The 19,042-nt window shown below is 40.0% G+C and overlaps 1 protein-coding gene across 1 annotated transcript in view; it reads right to left on the bottom strand.

Annotated features, from left to right (window-relative positions):
• LOC135222017 (tetraspanin-1-like) overlaps positions 1-19,042 on the bottom strand; it is a 151,893-nt gene that overhangs the window by 7,128 nt on the left and 125,723 nt on the right. Inside the window, exon 2 of the mRNA XM_064260143.1 lies at positions 911-1,105. Coding sequence (XP_064116213.1) covers positions 911-1,105 — 195 coding nt within the window. The remainder of the gene's footprint in view (positions 1-910; positions 1,106-19,042) is intronic.

Below are 19,042 nucleotides of genomic sequence, written 5' to 3'. Positions count from 1 at the left end.
TCTCTCTCTCTCTCTCTCTCTCTCTCTCTCTCTCACAATTAGCAAGTTTTCATTAAGTCGACGACTGTAATGCAATGCCAAATAGGCAGTCCCCGGGTTACGACGGTCTCGGCTTACGGGGTTCTGAGGTTACGACGCCTTTCAATTATATTCATCAGACATTATTTCCAGGGTTACGACGCCTACAACGCTCATCTGGCAGATGAAATATCACACCAAAAATGCAAAATAATCAATATTTGAAGTTTTTTTTATGAAAAATGCCATAAGAATACAGTTTACATAGTTTTAAATGCACCCAAAGCATTAAAAGTAAGGTTTTCTTAGGATTTTTGACGATGTTCCGGCTTACGACGATTTTCGGCTTACGACGCATCTCAAGAATGGAATCCCCGTCGTAACCCGGGGACTGCCTATACTATATGTTTGATAGTGATTGTAACTAACGTAGGAAAACAACTGCTTCTCATCTTAGTTGTTTATTGGTTCTTGCTGCTGCCTGTGCCCCTGCTTTTCTTTTTCTCTCTCTCTCTCCTGAACACAGGTCATTGAAATGTAAAGTGGTTGTTCATTATAAAGAAACAATAGTGAGTTACAGATGAACCAATAAGTAAACTAGGCTCTTCTATAGTTTACTGTGCTCTCTCTCAAGAGAGAATGTGATTAACTTGTTTAATTTTTAATAAGTGGGATATCTCACTTATGGATTTCCCTTCACCCCCTTTTTTTATTCTTCCCTACTGAATGCCATAATATTCTTTGGAAGCTTGAATTTCAAGTCAGTGGCCCCATTGGTGGTGGGCTTATTCCATATGAATAGGGTTCATCTTCTGAATAATAATAATAATAATAATAATAATAATAATAATAATAATAATAATAATAATAATAATAATACAAAGAGACTTACGGTAGCCAACATGCACTGAGACTCTTGGAAGGCACCACAGCAGCCGAGGAAGCCCATGATGAACATGACGCCTCCGACGGCCATCAAGAAGTAGAGTATGTAGTTGTAGCCTTCGATGTCCGCTGTCACGGGCGCCATATCGGCAGCGTCCAAGTACATCCATAATGCTGTTCCCAACAGCGCACCTCCGAGTAACTGCAAAGGGAAAAAATGCAAGTCAGTTTGATACAGCACTACATCTCTGTATGATCACAAGGCGATACTACAGTTACACATTGAAAATTAAACTGTGTGTGTGTGTGTGTGTGTGTGTGTGTGTTCTGTCTATCAATCATTGGGGTACTGCTACATATTTTTTTTTCTTGATATTAACTGCATAAACAATTTTAACCTAGGCCTATATAGAAGAAAGGACTAAAGAACACCTAGCTAAAACACACGCACACAGAATCTCTCTCTCTCTCTCTCTCTCTCTCTCTCTTCTCTCTCTCTCTATCTCTCTCTCTCCTCTTCTCTCTCTCTCTCTCTCTCTCTGAGGAAAGGAGCAGCAGAACCGCTGCCGAAAGCTACTATTTTGAATTTTAGTATTTTAATATATAATTGACAATAATGTGGTTATCATTCTTTCCCATTTACTGAGTTGATTATTCTGCATTGAATATCAGCAATATCGTCACTCATTTTATCAGTATTATTAATAGTACTACACATTGATTAAGCTTTGACGAATTTCCAAACACACCTTCTCCCTCCAACATCTAGAGGCCTTTCCCCTTGGCCTTGATATTCCTGTAACATGATGTCATACTTAGGGAAGATAAAAGTGTCATACACTTCATCTTCCCTAGGAAACAGAATGATTTTATTAACTCAAGATAACAGACTAGGAAGAACATCATTGTATGATAATTCCCGTGCACTCCTGATAGCTGCTGCTACAAGTTGAAACTGAGCCCGATGCCTCTCTCTCGCTGCCAAAGACGACTCCTTCACATTTGACCGAGCAGCCCACGACAACGAGAATGACCTCCACCTGGGTATTATATGCCTTGCCTTTGTTTACTTACCACATTGCCTGCAGCTGCTGTCAACTAACAACGAGAATTTGTTTGAGAGGGCAACATTTTTCATTGTTTTTTTCACTACTCGGTAAAAAATACGAACAAAGTAAAATATAAAGATATAACAGCACTGCACAGACCATCAGATATTTTTAATTTCGTTAGGAAGTAGCCACTTTGTGGAGGGTACGAAGTCCATAACGAATTAGTATGCAATATATACGCTTATTGAAATCGTTTCAACGCGTTTCTTTTTGCCTTCTTTTTTACAAATCTTATTATTTGAAAATTTACTAAACACGTTTATGCCTTTTCCTTATAATAATATAATAATAATAACGTGAAACCCTTGAAATACCAACGGCTCACAAAATCGGAGACGTGGGGGGGGGGGGCTAGCGTGGAGAGAGTGACACCAAGCTATATAGAAAGTAGCCAGATCGAGTGAATGAAAACTGGTTTAGCCACCTGGTGAGTGAGTATATTCGTTATTCCTTCCTCCTTCCTGCCTTCTCAGAACAGAAGTGAAACTTGATGTTAAGGTTAAAATAAGAACAATTAAGACATCTTTAAAAAACGTCATTTGTACAATTCACGATGTTAATATAGGGCAAAATCATGATTGCAATATGTTAGGAAAATTTGTGCCATTGCCCAAATAAAAATGTGGTTAAACCACAAACTTTAAATTACCTTGCCAATACTATACTTTCTAAACTGTTCCCTGCTTCTTTCACCCATCTTACCTATCAGCATGAAAAAAAATATCTACCAAACTCACAGCTCTTTCGCCTTCAATATTAATATTTGAAACGATTCCCTACGACGTAACAATGAAGAATGGCCTTTGTGGTTTTTTAAAGCTATTTTTGAAGAGCAAATATGATCTCTTTGAGCAGGGAAACATTCATAACAGCGCTTACTTTTTTTTTATGACGGAATGTGCTGCCGTGGCGAATGACGGCAAAACACTTCACGCCGTAAGTTCTGGCGGACATAATTCGATACAAATTATCCTCCCCAAAAGGGAATTTCTGCTCATTGGTGCGTTTCATGGTCCTGCCTTGGTGTTGTCAGTGTTGCAGAACTAGAGAGTACGCCTTTTTTGTTATATATAGCCTTACGCCTAAAGTATTTTATTTTTCATTTTATTTCTTTTACTGTTACTGACAACGTCAGCAATAGTGACACCAGAGTATACTATCGTCGCTACCTTCTACTCTGTGATTAGGCTCAAACAATTCAAATCACGGTCAGTGCGAGTCTGAAACCCTTCTGAGGAAAGCGGATTGTTACAGAAGATGAGATTTAATTTTGATTTGATTTCTACAGATTTTTGGCATTATGCCAAGCACTGGGGCAAAAAAGGCATTCAGCGCTGAAACGGAAGTTGACAGTGAAAGGTTTGAAAGTTGTCACAAGTGGAAAACCTCAAAGCAGTTGTACTATGAACCAATTGTTAGGAGAGGGTGAACAGAAATATGGAAGTAAGAATATGAGCAGAAGTACAGTGAAAGGAATGAAAGTAGTTGCAGCAGGTAGGGGCCGAAGGAACGATGCAAAGAACCTTATGTAATGCCTACATTGCACCGAATGGGGTGCACTGAAGGCACTACCCCGCTACGGGGACATTAGATGAGAGATAAGGCCCAGAGAATTTGAATGGAAAATTGCCAGGACACATGCATATCATCACAGTCCTGAAATGAGTTATTCTAAGTTCAAAGACTGGCAATGTCGTTTCATCGAACGCTCCAAGTCTCGCAATGAAATATGTCCAGCGCTCCCCTCCCAGCCTTGTGATGTCATTTGTCCTGTGCTTCGTGGCTTGTAATGTAACTTGAACAGCGGCCTTGGGCCTTGCAATGTAATTCACTTTCGAAGTCCTAACCGAAATATGATGCTGAGTTTAACAACATTCATGACGCCTCACCAAATACGTGGATGATACTATGGCTCTGTCCCGCTACTGTCTTAAACCTAAGCCGCTGTGGAATCTATAGCAAACATACCCACACATAAGAAGGACAAAAGGAACGCGCTGTCAAGGTGATTGGCAGAGAAGCCACACAGGATAACCAGATGATAAATGAATAGAAAAACAAGCAAAAGAGAAGAAAGGATACAGAACCAAGAAACCGCCGTGAGATTAAGACTAGCGGGCTTTCAAAAATAGTTGGCTCGGTATACCACAGATGAAGTCGGCCGCACCCATCGCTTCTCTTCCCGTCAATATTTTCAATTGAGCATTCTTTATTATAAACATCGTCATTCATAAAGACATCTACTCTTATAATGACTGTTAGTACTGATACTATTACGTCACCTAGTCCTCCATTCATCGAAGTCTACATTTCGTTGCTTCTGATCGGCCACCTCCCAAGTCATTCCACCTACTTGCCTCACAAGACGAAAATGATAGAGAGAGATTCCAAGCTATCACAACGACTTCGAAAAGGGGTCGGCAACTCTGCACGAAGCTATTTTTCTATATTTCAGCACTTTCTATATTTCCTAACTGTTCCAAGATGGTTATGCGATTACGTAACTTCATGTCAACTGTTTTCGTTATATTGGTATGTGAATGATATATCAATACACTAAATGACGTTAAATGTTTCTGTACAAAAAATCTATAACACGCTATATTTCAACAATAATCACTGAAAATATCGAAAGCTCGTTTCAAAAATGTTGGCCATACATAGGTAGTCCGTATGTGGATGTGTATGCATATTTTGTGCGTGTATGTTTACAAGCATTTATTTCCCAAGATGTGAATTATGAGTCACAAATTCAACCGATGCCATAAAAATAACCGCCAGATGAAAACTTCCTGCATCCAAAGCCAAAGGAACGATATACACTACTTGCCCCTAGGGGCCGTAAGTGATGATGTATCCCCAGCATCACTTAACAGTACCTTAATGAATACTACACAAGGCACCGCTTCCGTCGTACAATGAACTGAATAAGTAGCCCCATTACGAGATGCCCCTCAAAATACTCTCACGCGAAATATCAAATGTGAATCATTTCTGTGCAAGCTTCGTGAAGTTAAGGAACGGAAGGAAATTACCGCAATAGAAGAAGAAGAAGAAGAAGAGCTTCTTTAAGACTTAAAAGTAAATAGCTGCACACGATAAAAAGCAAAGGAGTAACGTGAAAGGCATCCTGATTCCTCCCACATGGCAGCATCCACCCATTAGCAAAGGAAGAACCCACCTCCCCCCCCCCCCAAACACAGTTCCAATGCCCTCCTCTTCCGCGGCAGCGATCGTTCACAGGCACTATATGCCTGTCAACGAAACAGACTATCCATTCGAACAAGAGGCCTACGAGGGGCGCGGGAGAAACTACAGGCCAGACGGGAGGCGAAAGCCATCGGAAACGTTAAGAGGGACATTTTCCCTTCGGAAGGGAAACATTTATTTGGGAACCTTTTCCCCTCACAGGGTCTGAGAGCTCTAGCTAGCTGGCTGCCTGCAAGTCGGAGTATGCGCCCCGAGCGACCAAACAAAGTGTATTGATCCACGTGGGGAGGTGGCTGGGCCAAAGGGCGCACACCCGCCGAGGAAAACGGGGGAAGAGGAGCAACGTCGGCACAGGGCACGACCACCATTCTCCTCCTCCTCCTCCGAAGAAGAGGAAGATGAAGAAGTAGACGCTAAATGAAAAGGAGAGAGAGAGACACACACACACACACACGAGCGTCAGTCAGGGGAGGAAGGTGTGCACAGGAAAGAGGAAAAGATCCTCCACATTGGACGTTGAAGCAACCGCTGAAGTTTTCCACTACGATGGGGAAAATTAAGACGGCTGGTTTCGACATGAAGGGGTTTAGACGTCGACGCCGCAAAAGCGCGCGCGCAGCAACGCACAGGTAGACACACACACGAGAGAGAGAGAGAGAGAGAGAGAGAGAGAGAGAGAGTTATGCTAGGTCAGGATAACCTTAAAGCACAGAAACCGAACCGCAAACACCCTTCGACAAGGGGAGACACCGACAGTTATTAAAGCAATATGAAATATTAATCGTGGCAGACGACTACTGACGGACGTGACGACCAAGGAAAGCGAGGGTGGGGGGGGAGAGGGGGGGAGGGATTAAATGCCACGGAAATCATGCACAACATTTCTGGCCGTTCAGGCATCGAGTGATATCAACAAGTGACAACCACGCCCGACCGTGGAGGAGAGAGAGCGAGCTGGGAGGACGCTCTCGAGGGCTGCTCGGTACTCGACACCATCAAACACGCCCATTGGGATGACAGACTTAGTGGCTGCTATATGAACTCTCTCTCTCTCTCTCTCTCTCTCTCTCTCTCTCTCTCTCTCTCTCTCTCTCTCTCTCTCTCTCGCTCTTCTCTCTCTCTCTCTCTCTCTCTCTCTCTCTACTTGCGCCCCCAGATTGCGAGTTGTCTAAAGGAAGTCAACCGAGTAAGTGAGGATTCGAGGTAGATTCATAGTTAACGCTGGGACACCAGAAAAAATTTATTCATAGGATTTCCTTACAGACGACGCTCCAAGCTGGCGTCGCACCTTGCAGGGTACACAATACCTAATAATGTCAGGCTATTTCCTAGTCACCGTAACTTTTGAATCATTTGTCGTCCGTTACCAAAAAAAGAAAAAAAAAAGTATAATCCACATTTTTCAGCAGCATGAAAGACTTCAAAAAATAATACCGTTCTCACCACTGGATGCTAACCAAATCAATACTAGTCCTTATTATTAATAATGAATAATATTCTTTATTACTCCAGGTTCATAAGTGACAGGGCCACACGACTTCCGTCCGATCGATATAAAGCAAACCTTTGGAGAGGGGGAGACGAGTCCTCATTTGTTTTCCCACAAACAACCTATCATTTTCATTAAGGCCAACCTTTATTGCCGCAGCCAGCCACCATGAGCCGTCACTGCTTCCAGTATCGGCTCGTGGTGAACTGTCAAACTGGAGCCTGCCTAATAACTTTTGAAATTCGTATCACTTCCTGTTTCTTTTTCGACACACAGCCTTCCGTAAGACGGGGGCGCAAAACGTGTTAAAACTCCAAAGACCTTAGAAACTCATTCCAACACAACACAATTCCAGGATTAGCTTAGACAACTCAAGAGCATGACACTCCTTTTCCACCGTCGCAGAACACAATCCACAATTATCTGACAAGGGAAATTGCAAACAGTGCAGGTTTAAATTTACGTAGTTACCTTTATACAAATAATCATTTAAAAGCTTTTGTTACGATCTTAAGTATTTTGCAAATCGCAAGAGGATACCATCATCATCAGAGGGAGGGTGCAAGGCATCTGCTTATTCCAATTAGGGCAAATTAATGGTTATAACACTCAGAATATAGCGGGAGTAGTTTGCCCTACAACCGAGCCTGAGGTCCGCCATCGTCAAAGTTAAACAATACCATTCATAGACACAAAGTAAGAGTGTGTGTGTGTGTGTGTGTGTGTGTGAGAGAGAGAGAGAGAGAGAGAGAGAGAGAGAGAGAGAGAGAGAGAGAGAGAGAGAGAGAGATCTTCTTCCTCTTAATGAAAGCAGAGAATTGTGCTGAATAGAGCGGCGTTTCTCTAACTCCTCCGTTTCTCCCTCTCATTCTTCTGCCTCTTCCCCCTTTTCATGATGTCATTCCCCTGGGGTCTCGCTGAGGTAGACTGTGATTGACGACGGACCCCTGGGGGGTCCTTGGGCTGCCGCCCTCCCTCCCCCTCCTCCCAAGTGCTCTCTCTTCCGTGCGTCGTAAAATGGTCCGAGTTGAGATAGTACATCCACGACAGCATCTTCGAAAATGCGTCTGCTATGTGTATATCCCAAATATAAAAGGGCCACTAAAACACAAAGGGTTTAAAGCTAAGGACTATATTTCGGTGGACTCACTTCCGCCCTCATCAAGTTAGTCCAACGAAATATAGTCCTTAGCTTAAAACCAGAGTGCTTCAGTGGGCCTTTTATACTTGAGACGAATCCTGTTTTAACAGGAGAATTTATATATATATATAAATATTAATATAATATATATAATTTATATTATTAATAATATAATAATCTATATATATATATATATATATGATATATATATATATAGATATATATATATATATATATATATATATAATTATATATAATATTATATATATATATCTCACAGCACCAAGCGTATCTTTACGAGAAAAAAATAGTATATCAAAACGTCAAACTGAAGCCAGGAAGACTCTCAATAAGCTCCTATCCAACTCGTTATCGCAAAGTGGGGCAAAAAAAAAAAGAAAGATTAAAAGTGAAAGATTAAACGGAAGATCAGAAGATATAAAACAAGATACTAAAAAGCGAAATGGGATGAGGCGAGGTGACGTCAAGGCAGCTCAATACAATCTTTGAGAGGCAGCTCCGGATGCTATGCCACAGATGCACTCTGATGCTGCTGCTGCTGCAGATCCGTCAACTTTGACGTCAATCAGATAGGGTCACTTCATTTTATTTTAAAGGCGCCTGAGGTCGTATTCGTGATGAGGCCATGTTTGTTGGCTGGCATAAGCCGAAGGTTGACCTTATCGATAAGGTTTATACCATAATAAAGGGACGCCAATGCTCTACTGTTTCAAACGCCCTTTAGGTTATAATACTCATATCATAAAGAGGCCTATGTGCTCAATCTTATGCTGATACTCTAGATATAATGATGTCTGTTTCCCGAAGTAAATTATTACAGCAATAATGATTTGTTTGCGAGTCTACTTTCCTAACATGTTTATATAGAAAATTTTTTTTAACCTAATTTGCTGAATCTGGTAGAATTTCCGAAAATAAACAAGGCAGACACATTCAACTTTGTTCCTAATGATTTTGTCTAGCTTTCTTTTAAACTCTTTAACACTGTTGCTGTTTACAACTTCGGGTGGCAGTTTATTCCACGTCTCGCATATCTTGTATGTAGAGAGAGAGAGAGAGAGAGAGAGAGAGAGAGAGAGAGAGAGAGAGAGAGAGAGAGCTTCCCCTTTCCTAATCTACATTTTACAACATGCAAGCAATCTTTCGTCATTTCAGGAGTGGAAATCGAAAGCAAATAGTTCCAGCCGGGAGCACTTTCCGCACTCGAGTCCAGTTTTCCAGCGCCGAGTGAAAGCTGGAAAATGGGGAGAGTCTGGAAGTCTGAAATCCTTCCAGAAACTGCATTAATGAGACAAGGGCAGCCGCTTTGAGATGCCGTCCACTCCACTTTTATGACTACGGTAAAACCTCGCGCCCCTAGAGAGCTCTGCCATTCTCGGGCCCTGGCACTTGCCAGGCCCTCATGCCCCTTCCTTGGGGCTCACGCGACAATCTGCATGAGACCAGAAGGGGGACGGACGTCACAGCCACGACAGCGCCTGAATTACAATTTCCCTCACACAAAGCGCCAAGGAAATGAATTTGTTCTGGGTAAATTCGGGAAACAAGCTCCTCTTCTTCTCTCTTCTTCAAACTGGAACAAATCTAATGAAAAACATCTTGAAAATAATTGAAGAAGTTCCAAATAAAATCCAAGTGGTCAAGAGACTCATAAAGAAAATATACATAAACCAACATATTCCCGACAAGAAAATGAATAAGGTGAATCTTGTGAATATCCTAATTGATGCAATAGGAAAAAGAATGCCAAAAGCATGCAAACTGTGTAAGGTTTGGTATAGCATAGTCAATCCACAAAACCTAATCAGAAAATGTGCTGCATGCAACATTCCGACCCATCCACAGTGTGCTGAGGTAATGCAAGATTTGAGAAAAGATACAAGAATTTTTTGTTCAACATGTCTATCATGGATAGACAATGTTATTAAATCAAGATTGAATGTACAAATAGTTGAGGATGAAGAAGAAGAGGAAGAGGAAGAAGAAGAAGAAAAAGAAGAAGAGGAAAACGGAAGAGAAGTAAACAAAAATGAATGACAGAAAAAAAATAAGGAAAACAAAGAACAAGATAAAAGTATGGATGCAGAGATACTCATTGATACTACATATGAGGCAATAAAACAGCATACCTACGAAGAAATAAATTACGATATGACAAGACAGAAAAAGCAAATCCCGAAGAGGCTCTACCCAGATCTACACAATGACGGGAAAGAGGAAAAAATAGACAAGAAAGACAAAATCTGCAACCTTTTGAAAAGAGGGAATTGCAGATTTGGAGAAAGATGTTACTACAAAACATCCTAAGGTATGTCAAAAACTATGAAATATATGGTAAATGTGCATACTTAGATGGCTATGGGGATGATTGCAGAGATCTGCATCCAAAATATGTAAAAACCTAAAAGAAGGAAAAGGATGTAAGTTCGACAAAAAATGCAAATATATGCACCTGTAGCCATGAATCATAATCAAATAAATAACCAACCAAGTAATAAAATCCAAAATAAGAAAGAAACAAATAAAGAGAGAAATCAAGAATATCAGGTAAAAGAGAAAAGCAAACCACCAATGAGATATGCAGAGGTGTCAGCAAAAAATTTCAAAGCATCAGCTCCGAAATTCTACTCAAGAGATAATAACTGTATTTATTATGCAAGAGGATATTGCAGAAACGGAGAAAATTGCAGATTCAGACACAAAATAATATTATGATGAAGGAAGATCAAGTATTATGGAAAAGTTGGATTTTTTAATGTCAGAAATTTCTGGAAATGAAAAAAAGAACAACATACCAGAACAGGAAAGAGACATGGGAAAATCCTTATTACTACCAATATTAAATGAAGGAGAAAACACGCAAACCATCATAGTGATGAATGCGCAGGGTTTAGTTACGAGTAACTCAAAAAGAAAAATAGAGTACTTAGAAGAACTAACCCAAAATGAAAAGAAAATAGATATAATGAATATAAGTGAAACCTGGTATTCCCAAGAGACTGGGAATGATGATCAAATAAAAGGGTTCCAAACTTATAGATCAGATAGAAAAAATAGGAATCAAGGGGAACCGCAATATATGGGAAAGACAAAAAACAAGGAAAAATATATGAGAAATATAGTAACTCAGAATGTGAACTAATAGCGGTAGAATTTGAATCTGAAAAATTGATGAACATAGTAATATATAGACCTCCTAATACTAAAGAGTTTGACTTAATAATTGAAAAATTGGATGATATATGTAGAAATCACAAGGACTGGACTATTCTCCTATCTGGTGACTTCAACTTTCCTTTCGTATAATGGAAAGAACGAATAGGAGACTGTGGTTGTACTTATACATATAAAAAAGAGAGTAATAGTAGTGCAGAAGATAAGAGGCAATTTGAAAAGCTATTAGATATGCTACTAGAATACAACATTCAACAAATAAATCACCTGCCAACAAGAAAGGAAAATACTTTAGACCTAGTATTTGTGAACGAGATGAATTATGTTAAAGAAATAATAGTTTATAATGCGAGTATTTCAGATCATAATGTCATAGAATTAACAGTTCATTCCAAGCAAGTGAAAATAGAGATAAGCAAGAAATGAAAAAGTGGGAAGGATATGGAAAATACAACTTCTACAGTAAAAATATAAAATGGTCAGAAATTAATGAAGAATTAAACAAAGATTGGGATAACATTTTCGTAAGTGATGACTAAGGGTAAATACGGAGATATTATATAAAATATTGGAGAAATAGTGGATAAATATATACCGAAGAAGAAAAGTAAACATCATTCATGCATACCAAGAGACAGAAGGATCTTGTTCCAGAAAATCAGAAAGTGGAAAAAAGGTCTTGCAAAAGAAAAAAATGCATGGAAAGTTATAGAACTAAAAAGTAAGATAGAAAATGCAGAACAGAAGATTATACAATCAAAAGAAAATGAAAAACGGGACTTGGAAGAAAAAACCCTATTAAATATCAAGCAAAACCCCAAACTATTATACTCATATGCGAAGAAGATGAATAAAAGAAGAATAGAAATAGGCCCTCTGAGAATTGAAGGGAGATTAACGAATGAAAAAAAGGAAATTTGCAACATACTGGCAGAACGATATAAGAGAGAATTCACCCTTAGAATAGATAATGAAGATAATGATATAGAAGTAAGGGACGAAAATAGTGAATATTTAGCTGACATAGAAATTAATGAAGCTGATATTGTGCAGGCAATTAATGAAATTAAAAATGGAGCTGCTGCAGGGCCGGATGGAGTCCCTGCTATTTTGTTAAAGAAAGTAGTTCATTCTATCGCAAAGCCACTTGCAATATTATTAAGACAAAGTGTAGATACAGGCAAGATTTATGATGAGCACAAATTAGCATATATCACCCCTACTTTCAAAAGTGGATCAAGGACTAGAGGCAAGTAATTATAGGCCTGTGAGTCTAACATCACATATTATGAAAGTGTATGAAAGGGTAATGAAGAAAAAATATTATGAAACATTAATAAAAAAATAATTTGTTAATATAGGACAACACGGTTTCGTACCCGGAAAAAGTACACAAACCCAACTGTTAGTCCACCGTGAGAACATATTCAAAAATATGAAAAGCGGAAATGAAACAGATGTGGTTTATCTAGACTTTGCAAAAGCTTTTGACAAAGTAGACCATAATATATTAGCAAAGAAAATTAGAAAACACAATATCGTAGATAAAGTAGGAAGATGGTTAAAAGAATTTTTACACAACAGAAAACAGATAGTTATTGCAAACGATGAGAAATCGGATGAAACCAAGGTAATATCCGGTGTGCCACAAGGTACGGTGCTAGCTGCAATATTGTTTGTTATTATGATTGAAGACATAGACAGTAATGTTAAGGATTCGGTAGTGAGTAGTTTCGCTGATGACACAAGAATAAGTAGAGAAATTACTTGTGATGAAGATAGGAACGCTCTACAAAGAGACCTTAACAAAGTATATGATTGGGCAGAGGTAAATAGGATGGTATTTAACTCTGATAAATTTGAATCAATAAATTATGGAGACAGAGAAGGAAAGCTATATGCAATAAGGGGACCTAATAATGAGTACAATCACAATAAGGAAGCAGTTAAAGACCTTGGTGTGATGATGAATAGGAACATGTTATGCAATGATCAAATAGCCATTCTGTTGGCAAAATGTAAAGCAAAAATGGGAATGTTGTTACGGCACTTCAAAACAAGAAAAGCTGAACACATGATTATGCTTTATAAAACATATGTTCGTAGTCCACTTGAATATTGCAATATGATATGGTACCCACACTATCAAAAGGATATTGCACAAATAGAGAGTGTACAAAGGTCCTTTACAGCTAGAATAGAAGAAGTTAAGGACCTAGACTACTGGGAAAGACTACAATCCTTAAAATTATATAGTCTAGAAAGGAGAAGAGAAACGCTACATGATAATTCAGGCATGGAAACAGATAGAAGGAATAATAACAGAAAAATATCATGGAACTAAAAATATCAGAAAGAGCAAGCAGAGGTAGATTAATAGTGCCCAAACTATACCAGGAAAAATAAGGAAAGCCACACAGAACATTAATCCACTACGTCACCAGCCATCGATAATTGCAGGCGTCTATTCAATGCGTTGCCAGCTCATCTGAGGAATATATCAGGAGTGAGCGTAGATGTGTTTAAGAATAAGCTCGACAAATATCTAAACTGCATCCCAGACCATCCAAGATTGGAAGATGCAAAATATACCGGAAGATGTACTAGCAACTCTCTGGTAGACATTAGAGGCGCCTCACACTGAGGGACCTGGGGCAACCCGAACGAACTGTAAGGTCTGTAAGGTAAGGTCTCTCTCTCTCTCTCTCTCTCCTACGGATTCAAGGAAAGCTGTCCTGCCTTATATATCCAGTAAAGAACATTATTTTCTCGTCCGGGAAGGTTCAATGTTTCCTGGATTCTAAGCGGTAAATTACTGACTGACATATTCGGCACAGTCCGAATTTCCTTGATCGACGATATTTGTAACTTAACGGGGAGAGATCAAAAGGGCCCTTTCGTAAGAAAATGCTTCGTACATCATAAAAGAATAATAATACTGGAAAGTACCGCCCCTTCCAAAGGGAAGGACTTATAAAACGTCCATACCTTTTTTTAATAGCAGACTGACACTAAAAATATAATGAGTGCTATGTGAATTTAGCGCTCATGGGAAAACTTCGGCCTTTTTCGATTGGGTGTCACGCTGTGGACAAGGAAATGTATATAACACCGAGGAGGAGGAGGAGGAGGAGGAGTCATACATTCAGAGGAAGAGGAGGAGGAGGAGGAGTCATACATTCAGATATCTGCTCGAAACCATTACAAGGCCTAATGACTTGGATCTCCACTTCAGCCACGAATATGTCTAAGCACAGCGGAAGAATAGTACTCTAAAATAACTAACCACGAAGAACAATTATAACCAAGCGCTATTAATAACACCATCGAGATAGGAGACGTGTAAAAAAATGCTCCAAAGTTTCTTCGGGGCAATGGAGTTTTCGGCACAGCGTATAATGCTGTGTGAAACTCTCAGCCGGCCGTGGCGGCCCTTATTGTACTGCTAGACGTACGGTCATGACTAACTTTTAACTTTAAATGCAATGAAAATTACCAAGGCCAGAGGGCGGACAGATGTTTAATAGTATTTCTGGACTATAACGACAAGAAAATTCAATACTTCCAATTGGTGATTAAGGTACTCAAAACGGTTACCCAGCACTTGTGAAGTGATGTCATCCAAAAGCAGTATAATATTCGACTGTGTGATGTTTCGGTGGGCCAGTTGCTGATTCTAGGTGCCGAAGTCCTAACCGACAGGCCATGAGGTAGGCAGCATTAAATCTTCGTTCGCACTACCATATACGAAAGACTTTAATTTCACTTCAAATTTTTGCACTGACTGATTAGGGGAGGGAGAGAGAGAGAGAGAGAGAGAGAGAGAGAGAGAGAGAGAGAGAGAGAGAGAGAGAGAGAGAGAGAGAGAGATTTGACAATTTGCGAATATTTCGAAAATAGGCCAAAAGAACATTATCCGTTATTTTTCAGCTATAACCAGTTCCATTATCGCTTTGAGAGAGAGCGAGAGAGGAGGAGAGATTTGAGAAGAGGAGAGAGAGAGTTTGAAGAGAGAGGGGAGAGAGAGAGACGAATATTTTCAGAGAGAGATTTGGACAAATTTGCGATTATTTTCCGGCAAAATATAGGCAAAAAACATATCAGTTATTTTCTCAGTCTATACTTCATTACAAGCTTCACGCTATATTTGGCGTGCTATCGATGGCAGGCCATGATCACGGAAGGAGATTTCACGACCCAAACGCATCCTCAGAGTCTAAACCTTCCCATGTGCAACTCTTCTTATCAACGGGAAATGTCAAAATGAAGCAAATGGCCTTCGTAGACTCCGTTGCAGCAACAGCCCACCGTGACCTGAAATGACCTCGATGACCTTTCTTCCACGATCTCGTAAGACAACTTTCACTCCCTGATAACGGGTCAAAACCGAATCGCGTGTCGTTTCGAGACTTTTTTTTATTTTTCATTTTATTTTTTTATTTTTTTATGCTCTCAGAACTGCTCGGCGACAGCTCGACGTCATCTATCGCTAATGAATATAAGATTCAAATTGCTAAGTATCTCTCTCTCTCTCTCTCTCTCTCTCTCTCTCTCTCTCTCTCTCTCTCTCTCTCTCTCTCTCTCTCTCTCATTCATTCATTATCCATCAGCCTAATTACAAAGTCAAACAACTATATGCAAGACATGCCTTACAAAACGAGCAAGTCAAGCAGGCAAATGGTTTGAAGATGACAAAACAACAAAAGCTAAGAAACCCTTTTGTTTTCGTGCCCAAGGGAAAAACAAACAGATATGTCCTCCCTCTCTTGAAACCCCTCAAGGGAAACTTAGGAGATGGGAAAATAACTCCGAGGCATAACTATAAAGCAAGTGACACAGACTCTCTTGAAATCCGAAGGAATATTCGAACTGGGAATAGGAGACAAACGATACAATCATTCTCAACACTGGCATCGCCCATTTCCCTGAAGGAGGACGGGGGACGTAGCGTCCAGGAGCATTACTACTTCTCTCCTTCAGCTCAACAACATTAAGTAATAAAAGAACTTTTAAAATAAGACTTGGAGACGACTTGAGACAGACTTTAATTTTCTTTGCCAATATTCAAAAAGAAAACGAGAGCAGTTCTACTTAACATCGTTTAGGATAACATTCCAAGCAGGACCTGAAAAAGCCGACGTCATTATAGAATGAACTTGTGCAATTTCGGCGAAAACAAATATAAAGCAAATTCAAAAACAGTCTAGAGAACTTGCACAGCACCACACGCAAGATGTAACGATAAGAAAACGTTCCTCCTTATGTCGTGACGTCATACGAATAAAAAAGCTATGCTCTCATTACTCAACAACGACCATAAGAAGACAAAACCTCCGAGGAAAGGGACCCTAGCTAGTCATTTCATCCGCTACAGGGGGAGACACGAAAGCAAAAAGAGCGCACTTACGACAGTCCTCCCAAATTAAGGAGCAAATCTGACATATTTTCAGAGCTGATGGTTCCCATCAACAACGGGGGAGCGGCGGAGGGTAAACAGCAGAAAAGCAAAACAAAACACAACCCAGCGAGTTTTAGCAGCCGGAAGGCGAGGGTAAGTGTCTTCAGCCAACACACAAACAATTGCCACATTAAAAAAGAACACGTGCAGAGCAGAGCAGAGCAGAGAAGCAGAGAACTAGCATCATCATCATCATCCCCGACCGAGAGCTCATTTCCACGCACACAGGCACCCTCGCATCCCAAGAGCAGCAGTCAGTAGCACTCGAGGCAAGTGTGCGAGTGCCTCCCTAAGTGCTAATATTCATGTCACTCCTCCGTATTTAATGTAAGTCAAGGCGGCTGCTCCGAAAACAGATTGCATCGCCTCTGAATCGACGAGGGAGGACGAGCCGCGAGTGGATGCCCTCGCCAAAAGGTGATTCGAGTTTATATGGTAAAAAGGACTTCGAGGGTCAATTCATTCTGCAACAATACGTTAGGCAAGAAGCACCGGGAATACAGAAGAAGGGAGTTAATGGGAGTGTTCCCCTCCTTCAAGGACATGATGAACAGGAAAAAGAGAAAGGAAAGTAGATTGAAAAAAAACTCTCTCTCTCTCTCTCTCTCTCTCTCTCTCTCTCTCTCTCTCATATACATACACAGGGCCCCAGGCAATCTCACGGAAGTCTTGCTTTCCCAGCGGCAATGGTGGTGGCCTTGACAGTGCCATCAGCTAAGAAGGATTGGGGGACGGCGCCCAACTTGCCTCCTCCATCACAAACACAAAATGCAGACTGCTATATATTCCTTCCACCGTTTCGTGGGAATCCCTTAGACGACGCTACGGAACGAGAAGGCGGCAGCGCACATTTACATTTGTTAAGAGTATTTGATCACTAATGAGATAGAGAGAGAGAGAGAGAGAGAGAGAGAGAGAGAGAGAGAGAGATTGTCCTTTAATTATTGCTCGGAAGTTAAGAGTATTTGTATCACATTTTAAGTGAGAGAGAGAGAGAGAGAGAGAGAGAGAGAGAGAGAGAGAGAGAGAGAGAGAGAGAGAGAGAGACCTTTAATTAAAAATGACGCCACCAGAACCATTACCTAAATATGACGCAGCATTTCGAAATGAAAAGTAAACATGAATTAAGGCCCTAAAACTACTAATTACATTATGAGATCCATACACTTTCGAAAAACATGCAAGTCAAGAATACCATTACCTGGATGAGCATTAAACGAAATTAAATCAACACAGACTTAGGGAGAGAGAGAGAGAGAGAGAGAGAGAGAGAGAGAGAGAGAGAGAGAGAGAGAGGTCCCTCCTCGAGCGTCAGTACGTTCAGGCTGCCTAGCTTTCATTGATCTTCTAGCCCAAATCTGCCTGACCCTTAACCTTTGAAAAAGCAGACTCCCGCGGACCGACCTTTCTCCCATTCCTCATACGTCAAGAAAGAAAGGGGGAGGGGGGTCACATAATCGCAGATAATCACGCAAATAATCCGCCGATAGTGGCAGACACACACTGGGCTGGTCACACTAAAACAAGAGGTTATATAGTCAAGTTGCAAGATCAGCTGCTGGCAGCTGTATAACTAAGATTAAAACTGTAATTCTACATCAGAGCTTTGATATTCAGCGTTCGATATTCCTGAATGAGTGGATTGGCTTTATAAACAACAATGTTTTCTCCATTTTTCCAAATTGTTCGCTTTCATGATTACACAACTAACTTTCATCATGTTTACAACAGCACTCTTTTATCGTAAAAATTAATAGTATTTCCTTTAAGAAACTTGCAGTTTTAAATTGAATTACACTTTTAAAATCTTGAGATACCTTTTTTGCAATGACAAGACCACACGGCGATGAAATCTTGCCAAAACCAACCACCTTGACGGTTATTTGAAAATGGAACGTCATCTGCTCAGTCTTAAAGGTTGGCCAAGGAAGGAACTCTCTTCTTCGTCAGAGGTCCTGCAGAGCTCCCCTAGGAAAGTAAAGCGTTCGGGAATGAAAGAACTTTCCTCCCCGAAACTTTATTCCTGGGACAAATCGTTACACATGCCGCCATACCAAACGACTCGGGAATTATTTTTTTCACTTAACCAAACGACTCGGGAATTAATTTTCCTTTCTTTTAACCAAACGACTCGGGAATTATTGTCTAACCAAACGTCTCGGGAATTATTTCTAACCAGACGTCTCCGGGAATTATTCTAACCAAAACGTTCTCAGGAATTATTTCTAACCAAACGTCTCGGGAATTATTTCTAACCAACGTCTCGGGAATTATTTCTAACCAAACGACTCGGGAATTATTTCTAACCAAACGACTCGGGAATTATTTTTCCTTTCTTTTAACCAAACGACTAGGGAATTATTTTTCCTTTCTCTTAATCTCTTTGCTTTAGACTTGTCGGCAAGACTGAATTCTTGCTCTGTCCAAAAAAAAAAATATATATATTATATATATATATATATTATATTAAATTATAATATATCTATATATATATATAAAATAAATAAAAAATACAAGGAAACTGTCAAGTCGAA

This window comes from Macrobrachium nipponense, chromosome 3 (genome assembly GCF_015104395.2).
Source record: "Macrobrachium nipponense isolate FS-2020 chromosome 3, ASM1510439v2, whole genome shotgun sequence".
Classification (NCBI taxonomy): domain Eukaryota; kingdom Metazoa; phylum Arthropoda; class Malacostraca; order Decapoda; family Palaemonidae; genus Macrobrachium; species Macrobrachium nipponense.
Note: the sequence above shows the minus strand (reverse complement) of the source record. Positions and strands in the feature narration are given on the sequence as shown.